Below are 19,463 nucleotides of genomic sequence, written 5' to 3'. Positions count from 1 at the left end.
AATGATGGGCTTCGTATCCCACTGCCGAGCCTGACGGGAAGCTTCTTTGTTTCCCAATCTGGTCTCAATAGAGCCCCCGCCGCCACTGCTGCACCACAAAACATCTCATTCAATGAATCGCCTATTGACATGCCACCTAACCCCTCATGCTGCAACCAAGCTTTGTGGGCGTTGTGCCACGACAGCTCTGTATAAATAAGTTCCTGCTTGGCTGACCTCTCGACAGACGCCTCCAAAATGTGAAGCTTTTTCCAGCACAGAGCCACAATTCAACCTCAACCAAACTATATCGCATGGGAGATTGAAGACATGAGAGAAACCTTCTCACGATGGCGCACAACCACCCAACCTCAACAACCACAAATCCAACCATCCACATCACAATCCTCACCATCGAAATCCTACTCATCTTCTCCGTGCTCATCCTCATAATTGGACCGTCACGAATCCTCTCTGAGTCCTCTTCCACATCTTGCACCTGCCCCCAAATCCACATCAACATCTCAAATCCCCAACCCAGCAGCTCGCCCTCTAGTCCTAGCCATCATGATGGTATCCACCAACGCATATACAACACCTCCGCCGCCCTCGAAGCCACAGCCAAATCTCCCGCCAATCCGTTCACCTGGGAAGAGATCCTCACGCCGCCTGTCATCACGTACGGGATCCGCATCCAAAAGGAGAGCCTCAACCATCTAGACGACGACCCGGATATCGAAGCCGAAGCCGAGCCAGCAGAGGGCGGCCACCACGGCCACAGCCACAGCCCCGGCCACAGCAGTGACGAGATTGGGTTCGTCATTAGCTTGGAACACCAGCTACACTGCCTAACTGCGATTCGGGGCTTGATTTTCCCAAATAATACGAATACTTCATTGAATAGTTCCAATACGCCGTGGCAGGAGAAGACAATGGAGTTGAATTATGGGCATTGGAGCCATTGTTTTGATTATCTTGCTCAGGTCAGTAGTACATTACACTCGTTGCCTCCTCAGCCGCCGCCGCCGCCGCCACCTCATCCCTTTTTTATTTTACTCAGGGATACGATTTGGTTGGTTAGCTAACTTATAAACGAAAGACTATCCTCTGCGCCGCAGATGACACGCTCGAACGACCGAAGAAATTGGTGTATGATGGGAAAGTCTATTGGCGTAATGACGGCGCTGGTGCCACCCATCAGTGTAGAGATCCGAGGCTGCTTTGGGAGATATCCGTTCGGAGCCAGGACAAGCCGATGAATATGACGGGATGGAAGGAGGGCATTGGGGCGAGGGAGTTCTTTGCAAAAGAATTGGAGGAGACTGGGTATAAGTATGAGATTCCTGAATCTTGGAGTTTGGGGGTTGTGTAGGTTCTAGTTGACAAGGACGGTGTCTCTCCCAAACCCCTCCCGTTTGGTTTTTTTGTCCTAGCTTCCTGGTTATACGGCTGTAAGGTTCATGTTTAGGTGAAATACTGGAGAAGTTGTAACTAATTTTTTGTTTAAATGATTATGTATACAGAAAGTGTTTGATTGACTATCAATTAAAGATACACTAGTAAAGGATGGTCTGGTTGAGGTTCAGATCACAAGCATGCGGGTGCTGCAAGCAGTACTTGGGAGCGACAATAGAAGCCATCACGTTGTTTGCGACAAGGTACTCGCGGAAATTCATAAGGCGTTGCGTGAATAGGTTGGTACGCTTGTTGCCATTAGCATCGCGGTTCCCAGACCACACAAGCTCCGCGAGAGCCGCAGCACGAGGCCAGAACATGTTGGACACGTTCACGTCATCAACCTGTTCGGCCCAGAGAGGTGCAGTGGCACCGATGACGTGCTCTGCCTGGCTCTTCGTGAGGTTCAGGGTGAAGTCGTAGTTGTAGATCCGTTGCCATGTCTTATACGGAGCGCACCACGACCCGCCGTTGCCGCCGTAATTGAAGTTCGGGGTATCAGGGTCAGGATTGGCTTGCACGTTGTACCTGTCGTCGTTGGTGACGTAGCCACCATGACCACAGTCGAGGTACATGAAGTCCGAGGAGGACACAACCGTATCGTAGCCGGCTTCAGTGAGTTTGGCAATGTTCTCGAGCCCGTTGTTCCAGCTCTGCATGACGATATCCTTGGGGACATCATTGGCGTGTTCTGTATTGAGGACGACGTCTTCCCACATGACTAGACGGCGGGACTCACTGACGCTCTTAAAAATTGGCACGGATTCGTCGATCCAGTGTTGCATTAGGTCGTTGTAATCACGCGAGGGATCCTCGGCGAACCACTCGGTAACGTAGGTGCTGAAGTTGTAGCAGTTGGGCTGGATTTCGTCGCCTCCGACATGGAACCAGTTGTCAGTGAAGATACCAGACAGCTCTTCGTATACTTTTCTGACGACTTCGTAAGTCTTTGGGTTGATAATATCGAGCTGTCCTGGGTTCGGCTGGACTGCCGTGTGAAATTCCCAGTTGTCGTTGGACCACCAGGAATTAGCACAGGCCACAATCTCGGGATCAACCTGCTGCCATCCGGACGCCGAGTGGGCTGGCATGTCAATCTCGGGAATCACACGGATACCGCGGGCGCGGGCATAAGCAATAACGTTGCGCAGGTCCTTGTGAGAGAAGGTCTCTCGCGCGGAGTATGCGTCTTTGACCATCTCTGGGTAAGCATCGATATGCAAGGGCCATGACTGGGTATCATCCAGATGCCAGTGTAGGACATTTAGCTTCGACAGTGCCATGCCATCCAGTTGTTCGTAGGTCTTGCGCACAGATATGAAGTTACGGCCGGTATCGATCATAATTCCACGGTAAGGATAGAGAGGAGCATCCCTAATTTGAACGGGCTGTTCGATAATCAATCCTCCTTTGCCGTCCGAAATAACCAATTGTTGGAGCGTAGTAAAAGCGTGCAGAGCACCCCACACGGTCTTTGCAGTAATCTGGACGGTGTCGGAGCCATCCCTGGCTTCAAGAGTGTAGGATTCGTCCACCCCGTGCTGGAGGTCGGCATCCAAGTCGTCCACCTCAACTTCCACAAAGCTTATCGGCGAGTCGGCACGCTTTACCTTAGCAGCTGCGCTAGAAGATGGAGTGGGGGATGGGGTAGCTGTTGGAAAAGGTTCGAAAGATGAAATGGGTTGTTCGATTCCAGCAGGGACCCATTCCAAAGAAGTGATGGACTCCCAAGCGCGATGCCACGCATTCGTGAGAATACTGTCCTTTGTATCCTGATCGCATCGCAAAGACACGGAATCAGACAGCGGTCTAGGGCCTGAAGAGCCCCAAGAGATGTGGCGCGGAGCTGGTAAAGGATTGACCTTCACGGCGGCGACCGAGGACGCCACCGCGATCAACGCGGTACAAAGGCGAGCATAAATCATGATAGTAGCTAAAGATAGGAAGACATAAACGCTCGCACAACCGAGGTCCAAAAAAAGGGAGATTTAAAGAAGATAAGGGAGTGAGTGAAGCGGGAAGTTGTGAGGATGCAGGACAACGTCAGGTGTTGCAGATCAACAGATCCCCTGCCTTTATAGACAAACAACTCCAGCTTCCTCCCTGCTTCCATTCTTTTCCTCTGGCTCATTCCCTGTCAACGTCTGGTCCATTGACATTCCTCATCACGCGCAAAAAATGTATTCATTTCCACTCAATTCCATCTTTCGCGTCAAGCAGTCATCCGACTTCCGGGTCTCCCTGTCCAGTCTCGCATGCAAGGTAATGTGAAGGGTATGAAGAACACCCTCGTTTCCATCAGGCGAAGCTAACAGCTTAGCTGCGCCCCCTCACTGGTCGCTTCAGAGGATGCGCTTCCCTTAGTCCTGGGCCTCCAAGCCAACAATGCTTCTGTTCCATCACCAACCCCATCGATGTTACATCCAGATCGCCGGCCGTTGTTTCAAACGTGACGTATCTCGTTTGGTCCCAAAGATCCGCCAATCTCCTAACCTAGATTGTCCCATATCTCGAGCTTGGCGACTGCACTGCCTTTATCTTCAGCGCCGTCAAAGTGACTGAAGCCTGCTACAGTGACATCGCATGTTTATTTCCTGGGCTCCCTTTGCCGAGCATGCCCCGTGCAAGTCATCTCTGCTTACCCCACTCAGTCCGGTCGACCCCAAAGTTTATCTTATTCTTGGAATTTGGACCCATGATCACCACAGCTCGGCGAAGCATCGGCAGAGCTGCTCGCCTACGATGTCTTCACACTTTCTGCAGTGATCTTTACATCGCATCAAAATTCATGACTTTAGTACTAAAGATCAACACAAGCTAGCACCGGAAGTCAACCAAGCAAGCAACTGGGTCTTTCCGCTTATCGTACCATGGCTTCCAGCTGGAATGCCATACCTCTGCACGGTGCGCACCCCGCAGATGCATCGAGCCCATTCCAGGCACCCAGAAATATGAACATCGGTGAATATTACTCCACAGAGGCGGCCCCGGCTTCTCCGCATAAACTTGTCAAGGTTAAAATGCCCGTAGCCCTCTTGCGCACATGTAACTTGACTAAAGCTGAAAACAGTAACACAGAAGGAGCTCTTGTCCTTTTCCAAGGTATCGCTTTTGTTCGTAACGTAACCGGAATCAGTACTTTCGGAGGAGAGGGAAAGGAAAGTGTTTAAAAACCGCGCTTCATGAAATACCAATATTGAAGGTCTCTGGTAAACGATACTGGCTTGGTAACAGGTAACAGGTAAATGTTGAAAAAAAAAACAAATTGATCTCGTGAAACAGACAGCAAGAATACCATGGCCCCTCCGTTCCTTCCACAAGAGTACTCGTATGATACGTTAAGGATAGTCAACCACTGAACAACGGAATGGAGACGCTGTCTTTCCTCCGCAGCTACTGCGAAGCACCGGCTTAATACGTTGGCGCTGTCCATCCCACCCTTGCACGAAACGTGAGCCACTCGGATAACAAGGCATCATATTGGAAGCCACAGCTCCCCACTATTTTATCTTTACGTGCGCCGAGAGCTTATATGCATGGGAAATGCGAAGCCTCGTGACTTTATATTTCTCAAGCCATTACTAGGTCACTGACGCATCCATGACAAATAGCCTGCCGGTTATTCCATACGACAATGGGAAATACAATGTTTGACTCAGAGAGTATGGTATTATCTTATCCTGCGGCCGTTAATACTATTCCGTGGATAGACCTATGCAAAAACCAGTTCATTGTGACGTCTCCAGCTTTTTCTCCAACTCCGTACTCTCACTGAAAGCCTCCTTCAAGGCCGCCGCCTCCGATGAGGAAGGTGCAACACACGGCCGCCGTGGCTGCAGTCCATATCCACGGTATGTCTGCAGGGCACTCTTCACAGCCACAAAGCCACCCTTGATAGCAAGCCAGTCCGCACGGGCCACGATGGCCTGAACCTTTTGGGCCTCCTCTACACGACCCGCACGGTAGAGATCCATGATCTGAACACAGGCTCGGGGAATGAGATTGGCAGTACCGGCGATAACACCTGCACCTCCACCAATAAGAGTTTGGAGTGTGAAATCGCACGAGCCACCGAATGTGATGAACGAAGATGGAGCTTGGGCCGCGATACGGGTGAGCTTACCCGTGTTCCCGCAGGTGAGCTTCGTGCCGATGATGTTGGGATGTGATGAAAGGGCAAGGATGTCGTCGGACGAGAGGTCGAGCCCCGAAGAGGCACCGGGGAAGTTGTAGATGAGAACTGGGATTGGAGAGGCGTCTGCGACGGCGCGGAAGTGGTCGAGTAAAGCGGCGGAGGAGACAAGTCCCTTGTAGTAGCTCGGAGGGAGGACTAGGACGTAGTCACCGCCAGCCGCAGCCGCGTCTTTGCTGAGATTGATTGTTTCGCGGGTGGAAGGGGCGCCTGTGCCAACGATGACGGGCATTGACGTGGCACCAACAGAGTCGAGGGCGCGACGAGTCGCCGCTGTGATGAGGTTGCGTTCTTCGCGGTCTAAGTGGACGGCCTCGCCGTTGCTTCCCTGCACAACGATACCGGCGACCCCGGACTTTGCGAGGTATGCGGCGTGTTTCTCGACGGTGGAAATGTCGACATCTTCGTTCTCAGAGAAGAAGGCGACGGTCGGGACGTAAACGCCGGGGATTAAAGAACGATTGACCATGATCTAGCGGTAAGAATCGGTTAGAATATTACCAGACAATGTAAGAATATGATTAACTTGAGACTTACTGCGGCGATAGACGCTATGAGGGGAAAAGCTGGAAAAGGCGGGGAGGAGATAACAAAAAGGAAAGCCGGGCAGGGCGAGGGGTGGAGGGGGATTTAAAGGTGGAGGAGGCCATGGCGATGGAGTCAAGCATGAATTGGAACGAGGGGCAAGAGCCTGAAGCTGTTCCAGTGGAAGAGTGGTCGTGGTCGAAGTCGCAGCAGTCCCGGTGGTCCAGGTCGATATCCTGCTCTTCTTCACCCCCACGCAACCCCACACAATGAGGGTCATCTCCATCCACGCCCACGGGCTTCATCTTCAGCGCATCGCCGCAGGTGAAACGTTATGGGCCTCTTCTCGGAGAATCAAATCTGCTGCCCCCACGTTCTTTTCTCCGTTCCAATGACACAACAGTGAGTATGTTCACTTGACAGGCCATCATCCTTCCTGGAAGACTAGGCGCAAAAGGGCAGCCGGGCCCCCCCCTGCAGTGCTAACTCCACGAGCAACACCACGTACTAAACAGCATATGGACGTCGATACGATGATAAATCCATTGGCCACGTCTTGTCCTTTCTCGGGTACGAATGAGATCGGCCTGGAGACATGGCCGGACTAACTCCGGCTCAATGTGGTGCACTGGTGGGACAGATAACTTTCATTAAATGCCCATATTATTCATTCGAGCACCAGTGGACTTTACAACTAATGAGTAATTAAAATAGGCATGACATGATTCTTCCAGCATCTGCACCTGCTATGCATGCCAACTGCTCGTCACCAGCAGCAGTTGAGCTTCGTCCAATCGCTAATAAGGCCGTGCTCTCGATGGTCGACTCCACCTCCATCGGCCATGTCGCCGAGCTCAATCCTGGTCTTGATCAGGGCTTTGTTATTGATTCCTTAAAATTGCCACCTCCGCTCCATCTGCATGTCATTTGAGAAATGCCACAATATCGCACTAGCGCTTCTAGTCCGGCCCAGAAGTCTCGTGCTGTAGCTCACCCCGTACGATTCTCGGTTCGCGGTACGCTGGGAAGATCCTGTGCGTGCAGACGGCGGAATCCTGGTTTTGAATACTCGCAAAGAGCAGCATTCGATGCTATCTTTCCTATATCGCGCAAGGTCTCAACACTTTTTGACTTAGGACCTCAATGTTGTTGACAGAACGCCATTTACTGGTTATGAAACCCGCATACTCCGGGCAGGTGGGCAAACGCCCAATGTAAATGCATGTGTGCATCCCCGTTAATGACTTTCGTCAACTGAACTTTGCGCAAGGTAAACATGTCGTCAGCCTGTGTAAGCTTCCGTCTAAAGGCGATTTGGGAGAACTTATCAAGGCTAGTCGTCCGGCATACTGCCTACAAACTCTTAAAGACACATTACCCCATTCGCTTTCCTGGATCAAAAAGATAGGTCAGCTATTAGGGATACCAAAGGTTATCTGACATCTTTGAAAGCCAGATAAGTTGAACGGAAAATAACATGGCGCGCCCTAAGTACGAATGTCGACCTATTTCTTAGGGCTAGAAACTCGCGCTATTGAAGTAGTAAAAGTATCAAGTTACCACGCCGCTTATACATTTGGCCAAAATGCATGAAAATGGCCCGAAATGTCCTGGGTACAGCGAATACGAATGTCCAAGAAAGGCAAACGCCAAGTTCGTATTCGATTGTGACGGGACTAAACTCTCCTACAAGTCGATGACATCTTTTTCGAGACTGTCACGATAAACTCTTCAAACCTTCCTCGCGACCTTTTCGAAAAAGCATACTTGGAGCTACTCTGAGATATCGAGATTACACAAGGCCTCTACAATGCGAAAAACCATCGTCATCACAGCGGCAGCCCTTAGTGGCATCTCGATAGCTGCATCTTTCTACCTCTCACGCCAGAAAAAATACCTTGCATCGAGGGTTCGCCATTCCTCAAAACGCGGCCAGCTCTCTCCCTCAACACCACGCAATATTTCATCTCTCCCTGCTGAGGTTTTCAACTCAAAGTGCTATGCCGTCTACGACTACGCATCTATCACAACACCGCGCCATGATCTGCCAGATCTCGAACTACGTCAACTTCTCACCGTTCTCCTTCGCCGAAACATGACCTCCTTCGCATACTCACCACAAGCTCGTCTTCTTAAACTCATGGTGTCGGATCCAGAAGCCCAACAAAGTTTCGATCCAGCGCATATAGAGACTCTTGAATTTGGAGAAGGCGATCTTGTCTGTAATGGATATCGAGTTAAGCTACGCACGGACGAAAAGGTGGAGTTTGAGTTCCAGTTGGACATACAGGGACGGTTGGTGATAAGTGTCGAGGTCGAGGGGGATGAGGTGGTATTCCATAACGAGACGCTCATGATTCGAGAGAAGGATTCGAAAACGAAGCTTCCGTTAGAGAACAGATTGGCGAATTGGTTGCACGAATTGACGGCGTGGTGGATGCTGGAGTCGGGGGTGAATTATCTCAAGGGGTTGAAGGGGAAGAACTATACCGCGTAGTATGCCTGTCAATTATACAACTAACACTTGGGAATCTTAATGGGTAACACATTATCAATCAATCAGCTAATAATACAACAACAAAAGCATCAATAGTCGAGCATGAATAGGACTATAGCGATTGTGCTGACTGAAACAACGGGACGGCTTCGAGTTGACCGAATCCGGTCATTCTCGCTCTCTTCGTAATCCTCCCTTTCCACGCGTCGAACCTCGCACCTTCATCGGGATACGATGGGTTTGGGTCGCGACTTCGATGAAGCGCATCTTTTCTCCGCTCTCTTACAATTCCCATGACCTCCACTGCCGTCATGCCTGTGCGATCGAGGTCCTCTCTCCGCGCGTTAGACTCGAACGACACGGGTGAGAATTCCATTCAACCGCCCCCCTCAAAGCGACCTCGCCTGAACCCTGTCCCATCGCGTCGTCGCAAGAGTTCCCCAGACCTTTTAGACACCACGATCGAAAGCACACCACCCTCCGCCTCGACAAAGCTCCGCCGACCGCGACCGCTCTTCGCCCTTCCCTCCGCTCACACCACTTCCTCTCCGCCACCTGCTGGCAACACTCCGCGCGCCAGAAACCTCCGTCTTCACCACCATGATACCCCAGTCTCTACCCCAACGGCGCTATACATGAATGGTGGTCTCGAGCCCGAATCCCCCGATCCCCTCGATACAATCTCTCCTGCGGCAGCTCCCGCTACGCTCAAATTCGCCCAAGAGCCATCTAATACTACAACGCCCACCTCCGCCGCCTACCGTCAACGCCGTGTTACGCAACCGCCGAAATCGGCATCGGAACAGGTTAAAAAAGAGCCTCCAAAATTGAAAAATACCCCTGTCGCTCGAGGATCAACCATCCCTCCTTCAGACGACCCAATTCCCCAGTCGTTAGCAGTACCTGCCGCAACGGCTCCGGAGAAGCGGCGGAGCCTTCGCTCCCACGATGGGAGCTCGAAGGCAAAAAGTGAATTGGCACTGTACTTTCCGAATTATGATGAAGTGATAAGTCTAGAGCCTCCGAAGACAGGTGTGTACATCTTCCACCGCGCAACATGCCCTAGCAGGGATGGTTTGGGACTGACTCATCGATGCGATTGTAGAATTGCTTTCGGAAAATACTGTGATCAAGCTCATTGACGACCTTACTGAGCGTCCCATCCCTCTTTCTAACGATTCGAGCTCCGACGGCGACACACCATTCGGAAACCCTTTGGTTAATTTACATAAATGCGAAGTTATCAAACTTTCTGACCCTCCCGCGCCATCAGATAATGAGCCAGGGGCTGAAGTTGGGGGTAATGATGGGGTAGACCCTCTTAACGAAGGATTCTTTTTCAAAGCCCACCGACGGCACGAACGACAGGAGAAGCACCTCCGAAACATCGAGCGGGACCGAGCGCTGCACGAGAAACAACAACTAGACCGTCTTCTGGATGAACTAAAGAGCCAAGATTGGCTGCGTGTCATGGGGATTACTGGTCGAAGCCTATCAGATCAAGACAAAAAGTTATACGAGCCAAAGCGGGACTATTTCATCAAAGAAATATCTGCGCTGCTTCAAAAATTCAAGATCTGGAAGGAAGAAGAAAAGCGACGTAAACTTGGCAAAGATAAGAATTCGTCTTTACACTCCGACGCGGCCGAGCCTTCCCACGCAAAAGAGAACGAGAAAGAAGAGGAAGAAGACGCAAGCGAACCGCCACCAGACGACGTCGATGCTCTTGCAGCCCGGCAACTCCTTCAAGAGGCTCGATCTGCTACAGCTGGGAAACGGCCAAAAGTGAAGCCCGAGCCCGAACTGCCACCTGTTCCTGAACCACAGAAACCGTTCACATCCTTCTTCGCGAAGCCTCATCTTCGGGAGCAAGCCATGTCGGGGAATCGTAAGGGCCGTAGCCGCCTCGCATTTGGGCAGCCGATTCCTGACGTCGAGGAGAAAGAATTTGAGCTTCCAGGTGATATATTAACACCAGAAGCGATCAAATCATGTCAGCGAAAGAGACGACGGATGAAGCGGGCGAGTTTAGGCTGAACTCCCCGTTTCTCCTTTCAATTGTATTATGAACTTTGTCTTCAGACAGGGACAAGTTTACTCACTTGTTCGAATGACCGAGGATTGTACTTTTGAACTAGTGGTTATCCACCCACTTTGTATATAATAAATACCCTTTCTTTATACCTCTACTTATACCAGTTTACAACTATCGCGCCGATTTTGATATCATACTCCAGGTTGAAATCGTAAGCATCAAGCTCCATTACAAGTAAGCAAGGCTATGCAATGCAGTAGAAGAAGTATTTATACACGATGCAGTTAATGCAATGCCTTCGCACATACAACAAAGCAAAATAGACGAGAAAAATAAACCACAACGCCATAAACAACCAACTGTAGGGCTAAAAGCAGGTAGTAAGTATATACATATACGCACTCAATGAACCGCAAACTCCCTGACAAATGCAAGGATTCTAGGCATTATTCGCACAAGAGAAACTGGCAGAACTGGGATGATCGTGCAACGCTTTCCCAGAAACCCAGAGACCCATTCCGCAAAGCACCGCACCAACCCCGAAAGCAAGGAGGTTCAGGAGTGTAAGGCAAACCTTCTTCCAGTTGGAGAACCACACACCCTTGTTCATATAGAGCCAGAAAATGCCGGACAGACCGTAGGTGAACCAGCTCGCAAAAAGAGCTGTGATGAGACTGAGCAGGTTGCTGAAGACAGGGATCGCCTCTGCGATGATCCAGGCTAGAATCCAGAGGGCGGCGGCGATGGCAACCCAGGTGCCGACAGCAACGAAATCACGCTTGTGCATGCGGTCGGTGCCACTAAAAACACGCAGGTAGATGTATTTTGCGGCGACATGGCCGTAGATCACACCAGCGATAAGGATCTGAGGGTTTTGAGTTAGCTTTACTGATTAGTTGGTATATGAAAGGGATTGGAACATACGGTTGGGAGAGCAATGCCGTAGGCAACCTTGCCGACAATTGGACCTGCGGAGCCTAGGGCTGGTGAACTGACATCAGCTCCACCGAAACGGTAGATCACCACAGCTGCAACGAGGTAGAGAGAGATGTCGATTCCCTGAAGGAGACACAGTCCCTTAGGGAAGTCGCGAGGGTCCTTCAGTTCAGCAGCAAGCCCAAAGAAGGCAGCGTGTCCACCTGTTGAGATTAGCCAGGGCCTCAATAGTTCAAAAGAAATGGTGTAGAACGTACAGAAGGCAAAAACAATGTTCGTCACCGCAGTGAAACCGTGGTAGAGATCAGTGTCAACAACAGCCACAACGTTGTTTACTCCCGGCTTGGAGATACCAATTCCAATCATGCAAACCATGACAGCCGAGAAGATACTGATGAATGCTGTTTTCTGGTTAGCCTTGCGGATAATAGTGGGAGTGATGCACATACAAACAAGCGAAAGCCAGGACATTTTTTCAAGAGTCCGAGGCAGACAAAGAATGAACGAAACGACCATTCCTACAACACCAAAGACAATTGAGCACGTGCCGTGGTCTGTAAGGGTGTTCATGGCAACAGTGAAAGTGAGCAGATGGCTCGCCATGACGAAAACGAAGAACAGCATCTGCGCAACTCCCAGAATCTCACGGCCCCATTTACCAGCCAAAACCTCGCCCGCATCTGCCATGTTCATAACCTGGGGGTATCTGTTTTTGAATTGTCCGATAACGTAGCCCGTATATGACGCAAAGATACCCAGCGCAACAAGGATGATGACGGCACTGTGATATATTAGTTAGCGGTTCATCCAGGAGTAATAATGGACGTTTATAACATACGGAACGAATCCCAAGCCTGCCACTGCAGCCGGTAGCGAGAGAACACCGAGGGACACCGTCTCGGCCACCATGAGCAGACCGCATTGCCTGTAATGGAAAAAAAAAAAAAAGTCAGGTTACTTCTGTGACGGCATTCAATTGGAGTGATCGGTTGCGTACCACCACTTCAAGGTTTTGTATTTAACTTCCGCGAACTCTTCTTCACCGTAGGCATCTTGCGCATACGGAGGGGTGATATCCTTTTTTTCGTCATCGCCAAATGAGGCCTCGTCGGCAGCAGGGTTTTTCTCTACGCCCGACGCATCCTGGCCGTAGGGAGCCGGAAAGTCCGACGTGTTTTGAGTCATTTGAGTTCGATGTGGGAGGCGACTGATGAAAACAGACGACAGAGCGTGCTGAGAATACGACAAGCGAAAGAAAGAGGCCGGACAGCGAGAGAAAGAGCGCGAGTCGGCCGTCGACCTGGGTATATGGGGAGATGGAGGAGAGAAGGTGACAGGTTGGAGAAGGAGAGGATAAGTCGGCAGCCACCTGAAGCTTAAGCGTTGAAAGTTCAGAACGGCATATAGTCCCCGGTCAAGCGCCTGCCTTGACTGGACCAGGACACCGAATGAAACCTCGTCTCCGCCACCGGGACGAGATCGCGTCCACAGGTGGTCCAGGTGGGCCGCCGCCGCGAATGGAGAACCGCGACGTAACAGAAATTTCAAGAAACTGGGGAAATTTTCTTCAACGCCTCCGATGCCGGGAAATGACAGCAAGTCATCGGCCGTTCATTATTAATTTTGGAGACTGGGATATCAAGTCTTCGAGCAGGCATCGTGAGGCTCCTGTGGTATAGGGCTGTGTATAGGAGCTTGAAAGCTGCAAACTGTGATCGGCAATCAGAACGAAGCTGCATCATTGGTCAAGCTGATCAAGCTCGGGACTTAAAAATTGTGGCGTGCATCCTGGTGACTCGAGAATTGGGGGATTCTTTATTCCCCGGAGCAAGGAGGCAACTCCGAGGCCGGCACGGGACGGCTTCTGGAATCCTTCTGTTCAAACCCACTCCAGATTTGTATGGAATTATGAACATAAAAATTCTCGGCGGGCATAACTCAAGCTATTTTAAGATTCTAAAGTTATCGGAGTGGATAGCAGTTGTATACTTTGAATTCCAGCTTTGCGTTGAGGTGGCCACGTTCAGATTATTCCAGATCTCTCATTTACAACTCATCTACAAGATAAGCTGGGTTTATCGCCGTGAGGACAGAAAAGTCAGATGCAGGGCCAAATCAAGGACATGCCATGTCCTCGTGTTCCCAGCTGCCACCTCACGCCATACAGCAATACTCAGCGCGCTCAGTACGAGTGTCTGATGTGCCCATCGTCCACCGTAGTAGAAACCCCGAACAGGAAGCCGGAGCGAGACGGAGCTGACCGTTTCAGACAAGGGGCGCATGCATAATCAATGCAGTCACAGAGGGGTCGCTGCGGGGTTCAAGGGTGTTGGAGCTGGACAAAGCAGCTGGGTCGCCCACGACTCGAAGCTCTATGTGACACTGTAACTCTGCGATCCGAGAGTCTGAGTCTGTGACCCGGTCTCCCGACGACCCTGTGAAACCACAACAAAACGCACACGAGGCTATCACATGGTTGGTCCGTAAATTTCCCCCAACTATAGGCCTGGGCCCCAATCGAAGACAGCCTGTCATCGCGGTTTTGATGCCATCTCTCGCCAACGGCAGATCATCGGCGCTCCGCCGTTCGTTCTTGGCTTACATTACCTAGAACGGGGTTACCCCTCCGAAGGTTGCGAATCACTGGAGCTCAACGGCTGAAACAATACAGCTCTCGTCGAACTGATAAGAGCTGTCGCTGTCCTGGGTGCGAGTGTCAGAATTTCTTCTCACTCCTACTGCTGAGAATTGTTTAATTGAATAATCTAGTTGGCTGGTTTCGAGCATGACTCAATCTTCAGAGTACGAGTACGATGATTCCCCTCCATACTTGGAGAGTGCTACGACACCAAGCAACGACGACGACGACGACGACCAAGAGTCGGATTCCGCGCCATCCAAGGTGACTCACAAAGATGCCCGGGAGGTGTATAGCAAGGTTATCAGCACGAACTTCTCAATTCTATGCGCAGGATTCAACGGTATGAAAAACTTATCCCGGAGAATTCCATGCATCATCCCTGCCTTTCCAACGTCTGACTGAACCCGCAGATGCCGCACTCGGGCCTCTAATTCCCTACATCCAGCCCTGGTTCCACATCGGCCTTCTCGAGATATCATACATCTACCTTGTCAACTTCGCCGGCGGGTTCACCGCATCCTTCGCCAACATCCACATCTGCTCGCATCTAGGAACAGGCGGCACGCTCGTCCTCGGCGTCGCATTCCAATGCACCGGCTACGCACTTATGTTCTGGGCGCCCTCGTTCCCTTTCTTCCTGGTCGCATTCGTACTCACTGGGTTCGGTCTGGGCATCGCCGATGCTCAGGCCAATAGCTTCACCGTCACTGTCCGCAACTCGCACCGCTGGCTGGGCGTGCTACATGCTGTCTATGGGCTGGGCACCATCTTAGCTCCGCTCATTGCGAATCCCATTGCCGCACATACGCCGAGATGGCAGCTTTACTACCTCATTTCGCTTATTCTAGGTGTGATCAACATGCTGTTCAACTCTTGGACCTTCCGCCATGGCCTGTTTAGGCCGAATGATCCTGGTGCCAAGGGGACGCCGGGCCGGGAACTGCGGGAGACACTTTCGCATCGGTCGCTTTGGTTTCTTACTATGTTTTTCTTCCTTTATTCTGGAGCTGAGATTACCCTTGGCGGTAGGATAGACCTCGCCCTCTCTACGCCGCGTGATACCTATTCTGAATCGGCTGCTAACAACCGTTGCAGGATGGATCGTCCAGTTCCTAGTCGCGGTGCGGCATGGAGAACCAGAGAAGGTTGGTTACGTTGCATCCATCTTCTGGTGTGGCTTTACGTTGGGTCGAATTGCTCTGGCAGACGTGACACACCGGTTCGGTGAGAGGCGCATGGTCTTCATATACATAACGCTGGCAGTTATATTCCAGCTTATGTTCTGGCTTATTCCGAGCATCTTGATCAATGCCATCTCGGTTTGTTTGCTAGGTATGTTGCCGGCAACACTAAGATGCCAAACCCGGCACCCGGCAGTACAACAACTGGATAGATATCTGACCTTGATTTCACCCAGGATTTTTCATCGGCCCTTTCTACCCGGTGGGACTTTATGTCATCACTCAAGTAATCCCACGAGAATTACATCTCGGGGCGATTGGTACGTTATTCTTCGCAGTCAAATACCGCCGATCAGGTAATCGATGTTCTAACACCCACCCAGGTTTCACTGCCAGCTTCGGATCAGCAGGGTGTGCTGCGTTCCCCTTCTTGACCGGCGCCATAGCCTCCCGCGCTGGTGTCGAAGTTCTCCAGCCGATAATGATAGGATTGCTGATTGGCATGACCATCTTCTGGGCCCTGGTTCCGAAACAGGGCCGGATACAGCTGACTTAACAGAATAACAATAGGCACCTGAAAAATATTACCGGCCCGGTCTTGCCATCATCTGCGTCATGTTAACCAAGTGTCTTTTTCAAGTGGTGCAGCGACGTACAAGTATATATGCTGTTCGCATTTAAGACGTTGTGCAGTTCAGCGACTGCTAGGTACAGATAGACTGAGTACGTTAGACTTCAATGAGATGATTAGCACATGATCTCCAGCAACTTTCGAGTAATAGCTGTGTAGAAGCAATTGGTTCAGAGAGAAGATTGTAGTCGTCAAAGCCTCACACATGTACGACATGGTATGGCGTTCCGACTAAGGATGACTGATACGATGATTTCCTCATATAATATGGAATAGCAAGAGAAGAAGAAAGAAGAGAACTCACCGCGGCACCGACCATTAAATAGTCAAATCATGGCCGGAGTCCGGATCTTTCAGAATCCGCATCAGTCGTCGTACGAGATTATCCTCCGCCCGGCGCACTGAGGAGCAGCTGTCTGTCCATGACCAGGCCGGGCAGCAACACTAGCCTCATCCTCATTATAATCCAAATACACATCCGCGACGACAGTCGACTGCTTTTTCGCAACCGGCTCACTGGACCCAGGCCCAGAGTTAGATCCGGCCCCATCCAAAGAGCGTTTCTTGCCAGCTACAGCCTGAATTTCAAGCTCAAGCTGGTCGCCATCAGAAGCAGAAAGTGCATCGGTTTTCTTTTTTAAACCTTCTTGTGCATCTTGGTCATCAGGCCCCGCCTGAGCCTTGTCTCCAAATTTCCGTTCATACTCCTCATTCTCGGCCTTTATCTGTCTCTCCCGCAGAAGCGCGTGGATCTCACTGTGTCGAAAGATACGGATCTGTTCGTCCGTGAGTGTGCGCTTTACCCCGTCGGGGTAGTAGCCCAGGTCATCTTCAGCACTGACATCGTGGCTTTTCTCGTAGGCAGTATTAGGATCAGTCTGGTTCACGGCGGGGTGTACTGGTGGACGCTTGATAGTGTCCGGGAAATGTTTTTCTTGAAAAGTTTGGAGGTCTTCCTAATGTATCGAGTTAGCTAAAGGGGCCACGGGCGAGGTACAGATATTAGTAGACAACTCACAAGAGTTACGGGAGGAACATGCTTTTGGCTCATGTTTCCGGTGAAGAAAATTAAGTCGTAAATCGACGCTGGCGAACGAATGACTTTCGTCCGACGCGTTGGTGAAGGGGAAGAGAAACGGAACAGTTGAAGCGCGTCATAGCTCATGATTTATATGTAATATTACGGTAATAATACACCAATAAATACCGAACCATAGATCAGACACAGATAAGTCAACAAAGTACTGTATAATTAACGAATAATAGTAGTAAACCTGTAAGTTAAATAGGTATAGAACCATAGTGTGTATAGAATTATTCTACAATATTCCGGTATTTCGGTGCGTTGAGGGAAGCAAAGAGCAAGAGTTTGCTGGCCTCTGCATGCCCGTCCACAGCATCAAGTCAATTCGTAGTCCGTTGGTCTTTGGATTTTTTCAGGTCTGGGCCTTCAGAGGCAATCGTTGATTCCGGGTGCTCCTCCTCATTTCTGAGGCCCAATTGCTGTAATTATGTCATCCTTTTGCTTAGATATTTACCACATATAACATTTCTCGTCTGTGAATCACCTCGTCAAAGTAGTATACTTGAGATATTATTGCCTATCTTAGCCTTCACACAATCAAAATCAATCTTAAGTGCAGTGAGGTCCCGGATGTCTATGCTCTTCATGCGTTCTTTTTCATCAGTGAACGGCTCCGTCAGGCTCCACGCAATGGAAATATGGAAACACCCAGTATAGTCGGCGGTTGAATTAGATTTGCTGCCTTGTTGCGCTCCGCTGGACTTCGAAGGATCCGATACAGGTTCGTAAAGTGGCGGTTGGCCAAATGATGCAAGTGTACGATTTGAGATTTGTAGGAGAGTGTTCAAGTAGTCCTTATCCGGTCGTTTTGCTCGCAACACGCAGAACCATCGTGTCTTTTCGAAATTGGAAACCCAATCCAGACTGTCGACCTGGACATTGAAACTGTTCGGAAAAGTCAGTGTAAGTTATGTAACATACGAGAAGCAACATGTTACTGACGGTGATAAAACAGACTTCTCAAGCGCAGATTCAAACGCCTCCATAAATGGCCGCCTCTGCTCGGTTCGAAGAACAACCGGCCGCGAAAGGCTGATATGCAGGGGAAGCTGTGCTCCGAGGTCACTATGCAAGAAGCTACGGAGCTTCGCCCGTTCTCGTTGAAGCATACTTCCAGCTTGGGTAATGATGTTACTCAGGATCCTGAGCTCCTCTTTCGACGGGTACCCTACAATTTCTGGTCAGGAGGCGAACGTAACAAACTGACATGGACGACGTACACTCAAGGTATATATGAGTAGGCCAGTTCCCCTCGACATGGGGAATCGCTCTCTTGCGACCGCCATGAAGGCTGGGATCGTCCCTCACACTGACCCTCGTGCTAGAAGCATATAGGTCGTGGAAGGACGCAGGCAGCGGCGGGAGCGATGAAGTCGGTTGACGAGTTGATGTGTCCTCGCTTTGTTTGTTTATTTTTCTGGGAGGACCTTCCTGCCCTGAGTCGGATTCAGAATCAGAATATTGCACCAGAGCCATGGAGCATGCCAAGACAGAACATCATGCCACAAGCAACTCGCAGTTTCGTGGGCTTTAACTTTCGCCCAATCGACAGCGGGAATGCCTGTGTATACTGGTCACGTGGTTATTTTACTCCGTATTGGGCCGATTTCTTACCTGTCATCTGTTACACAATATAGTAAGTTGGTCAGACTTTAAATAATGGCATCAAAGTTTGTCTACTACATCGATAAATAACAAAAAATATATCATGAATAAATAAAAATAGATAAAAAAACAAAAACATACAACAGCTGGGATTCGCATGTGGTCACCCACCATACTACTAACCAGCCGGCGTGTGGCTTAAGTACGGCTGAGCGGACGGGAAGCCCTGTTTTCCACACCCTGTGGTCGTATGTGCTAGAAGTATCTGAAGAGTGGATTATATAGGACATATTTGAATGTCATGGCATATGGCAATGAGAACCTGTCCAATCATAACCCAATCGCGTTGCTCTACATAGACTCATACCTGAATGTCCCACACCCAGAACTTGTGCGCGAGCGAAGCCTTGTAGGAAACTTGAGTACGAGTTTCTTTGCGAAGCCCGTGGGGAGTGAGGACAGCGATAGTGAAGGGCCCAAGGAGTATGTAAAAATACATATTCAAGTTATTCAAGTAGTTACCCAAGCTCGTGAATCAATACTAACCAGGGTTGGATTTCGTCTCTGGTCCCCTATTTCCCAGGTTTCTGAACAGCCTCAAGATGATCAACCATGGTCGACACATCCTCCTTCACCTTCTGCGTGTTCCTCATTGCCTCATCCCCATTATATTTTGGGTTTCTGGGTCGTATCCAGGTAGTA

At 50.3% G+C, this 19,463-nt stretch overlaps 8 protein-coding genes across 8 annotated transcripts; 3 read left to right on the top strand and 5 right to left on the bottom strand.

Moving 5' to 3' along the window:
* Window positions 1-329: 329 nt before the first annotated feature.
* Window positions 330-1,351, top strand: ASPSYDRAFT_86765 (uncharacterized protein; the record flags this gene model as incomplete). Its single annotated transcript, XM_040851724.1, has 2 exons — window positions 330-962; window positions 1,079-1,351. The coding sequence occupies 2 exons, from the start codon at window positions 330-332 to the stop codon at window positions 1,349-1,351; spliced, it is 906 nt and encodes a 301-aa protein (XP_040706926.1).
* Window positions 1,352-1,535: 184 nt separating this feature from the next.
* ASPSYDRAFT_55793 (beta-N-acetylhexosaminidase) lies at window positions 1,536-3,359 on the bottom strand (the record flags this gene model as incomplete). The annotated part of the gene is made up of 1 exon (XM_040849094.1): window positions 1,536-3,359. One exon carries the CDS (start codon window positions 3,357-3,359, stop codon window positions 1,536-1,538), a length of 1,824 nt encoding a protein of 607 aa, XP_040706925.1.
* A 1,803-nt stretch (window positions 3,360-5,162) lies between these two features.
* Window positions 5,163-6,095, bottom strand: ASPSYDRAFT_143055 (dihydrodipicolinate synthase family protein; the record flags this gene model as incomplete). The annotated part of the gene is made up of 1 exon (XM_040841306.1): window positions 5,163-6,095. The coding sequence occupies one exon, from the start codon at window positions 6,093-6,095 to the stop codon at window positions 5,163-5,165; it is 933 nt and encodes a 310-aa protein (XP_040706924.1).
* A 1,866-nt stretch (window positions 6,096-7,961) lies between these two features.
* ASPSYDRAFT_55791 (acetyltransferase SAS4-like domain-containing protein) lies at window positions 7,962-10,685 on the top strand (the record flags this gene model as incomplete). Its single annotated transcript, XM_040849093.1, has 4 exons — window positions 7,962-8,603; window positions 8,767-8,771; window positions 8,911-9,680; window positions 9,754-10,685. 4 exons carry the CDS (start codon window positions 7,962-7,964, stop codon window positions 10,683-10,685), a joined length of 2,349 nt encoding a protein of 782 aa, XP_040706923.1.
* Window positions 10,686-11,122: 437 nt separating this feature from the next.
* On the bottom strand, window positions 11,123-12,804 carry ASPSYDRAFT_55790 (neutral amino acid permease; the record flags this gene model as incomplete). The annotated part of the gene is made up of 6 exons (XM_040849092.1): window positions 11,123-11,548; window positions 11,608-11,822; window positions 11,877-12,020; window positions 12,069-12,400; window positions 12,458-12,544; window positions 12,617-12,804. The coding sequence occupies 6 exons, from the start codon at window positions 12,802-12,804 to the stop codon at window positions 11,123-11,125; spliced, it is 1,392 nt and encodes a 463-aa protein (XP_040706922.1).
* Window positions 12,805-14,404: 1,600 nt separating this feature from the next.
* ASPSYDRAFT_55789 (putative MFS transporter) lies at window positions 14,405-15,997 on the top strand (the record flags this gene model as incomplete). Its single annotated transcript, XM_040849091.1, has 5 exons — window positions 14,405-14,600; window positions 14,671-15,285; window positions 15,377-15,592; window positions 15,678-15,761; window positions 15,825-15,997. The coding sequence occupies 5 exons, from the start codon at window positions 14,405-14,407 to the stop codon at window positions 15,995-15,997; spliced, it is 1,284 nt and encodes a 427-aa protein (XP_040706921.1).
* A 440-nt stretch (window positions 15,998-16,437) lies between these two features.
* Window positions 16,438-17,123, bottom strand: ASPSYDRAFT_28720 (DUF3807 domain-containing protein; the record flags this gene model as incomplete). The annotated part of the gene is made up of 2 exons (XM_040844552.1): window positions 16,438-17,028; window positions 17,091-17,123. 2 exons carry the CDS (start codon window positions 17,121-17,123, stop codon window positions 16,438-16,440), a joined length of 624 nt encoding a protein of 207 aa, XP_040706920.1.
* A 197-nt stretch (window positions 17,124-17,320) lies between these two features.
* On the bottom strand, window positions 17,321-18,985 carry ASPSYDRAFT_41851 (HVSL domain-containing protein). Its single transcript, XM_040846352.1, has 3 exons — window positions 18,377-18,985; window positions 18,099-18,324; window positions 17,321-18,041 (listed from the first exon to the last, which is right to left on the bottom strand). Exons 1-3 carry the CDS (start codon window positions 18,630-18,632, stop codon window positions 17,645-17,647), a joined length of 879 nt encoding a protein of 292 aa, XP_040706919.1. The 5' UTR covers window positions 18,633-18,985; the 3' UTR covers window positions 17,321-17,644.
* Between the last annotated feature and the right edge of the window lie 478 nt (window positions 18,986-19,463).

Source organism: Aspergillus sydowii (genome assembly GCF_001890705.1).
Source record: "Aspergillus sydowii CBS 593.65 unplaced genomic scaffold ASPSYscaffold_2, whole genome shotgun sequence".
Classification (NCBI taxonomy): Eukaryota; Fungi; Ascomycota; class Eurotiomycetes; order Eurotiales; family Aspergillaceae; genus Aspergillus; species Aspergillus sydowii.
This window is presented reverse-complemented; position numbering and strand designations above follow the sequence as displayed.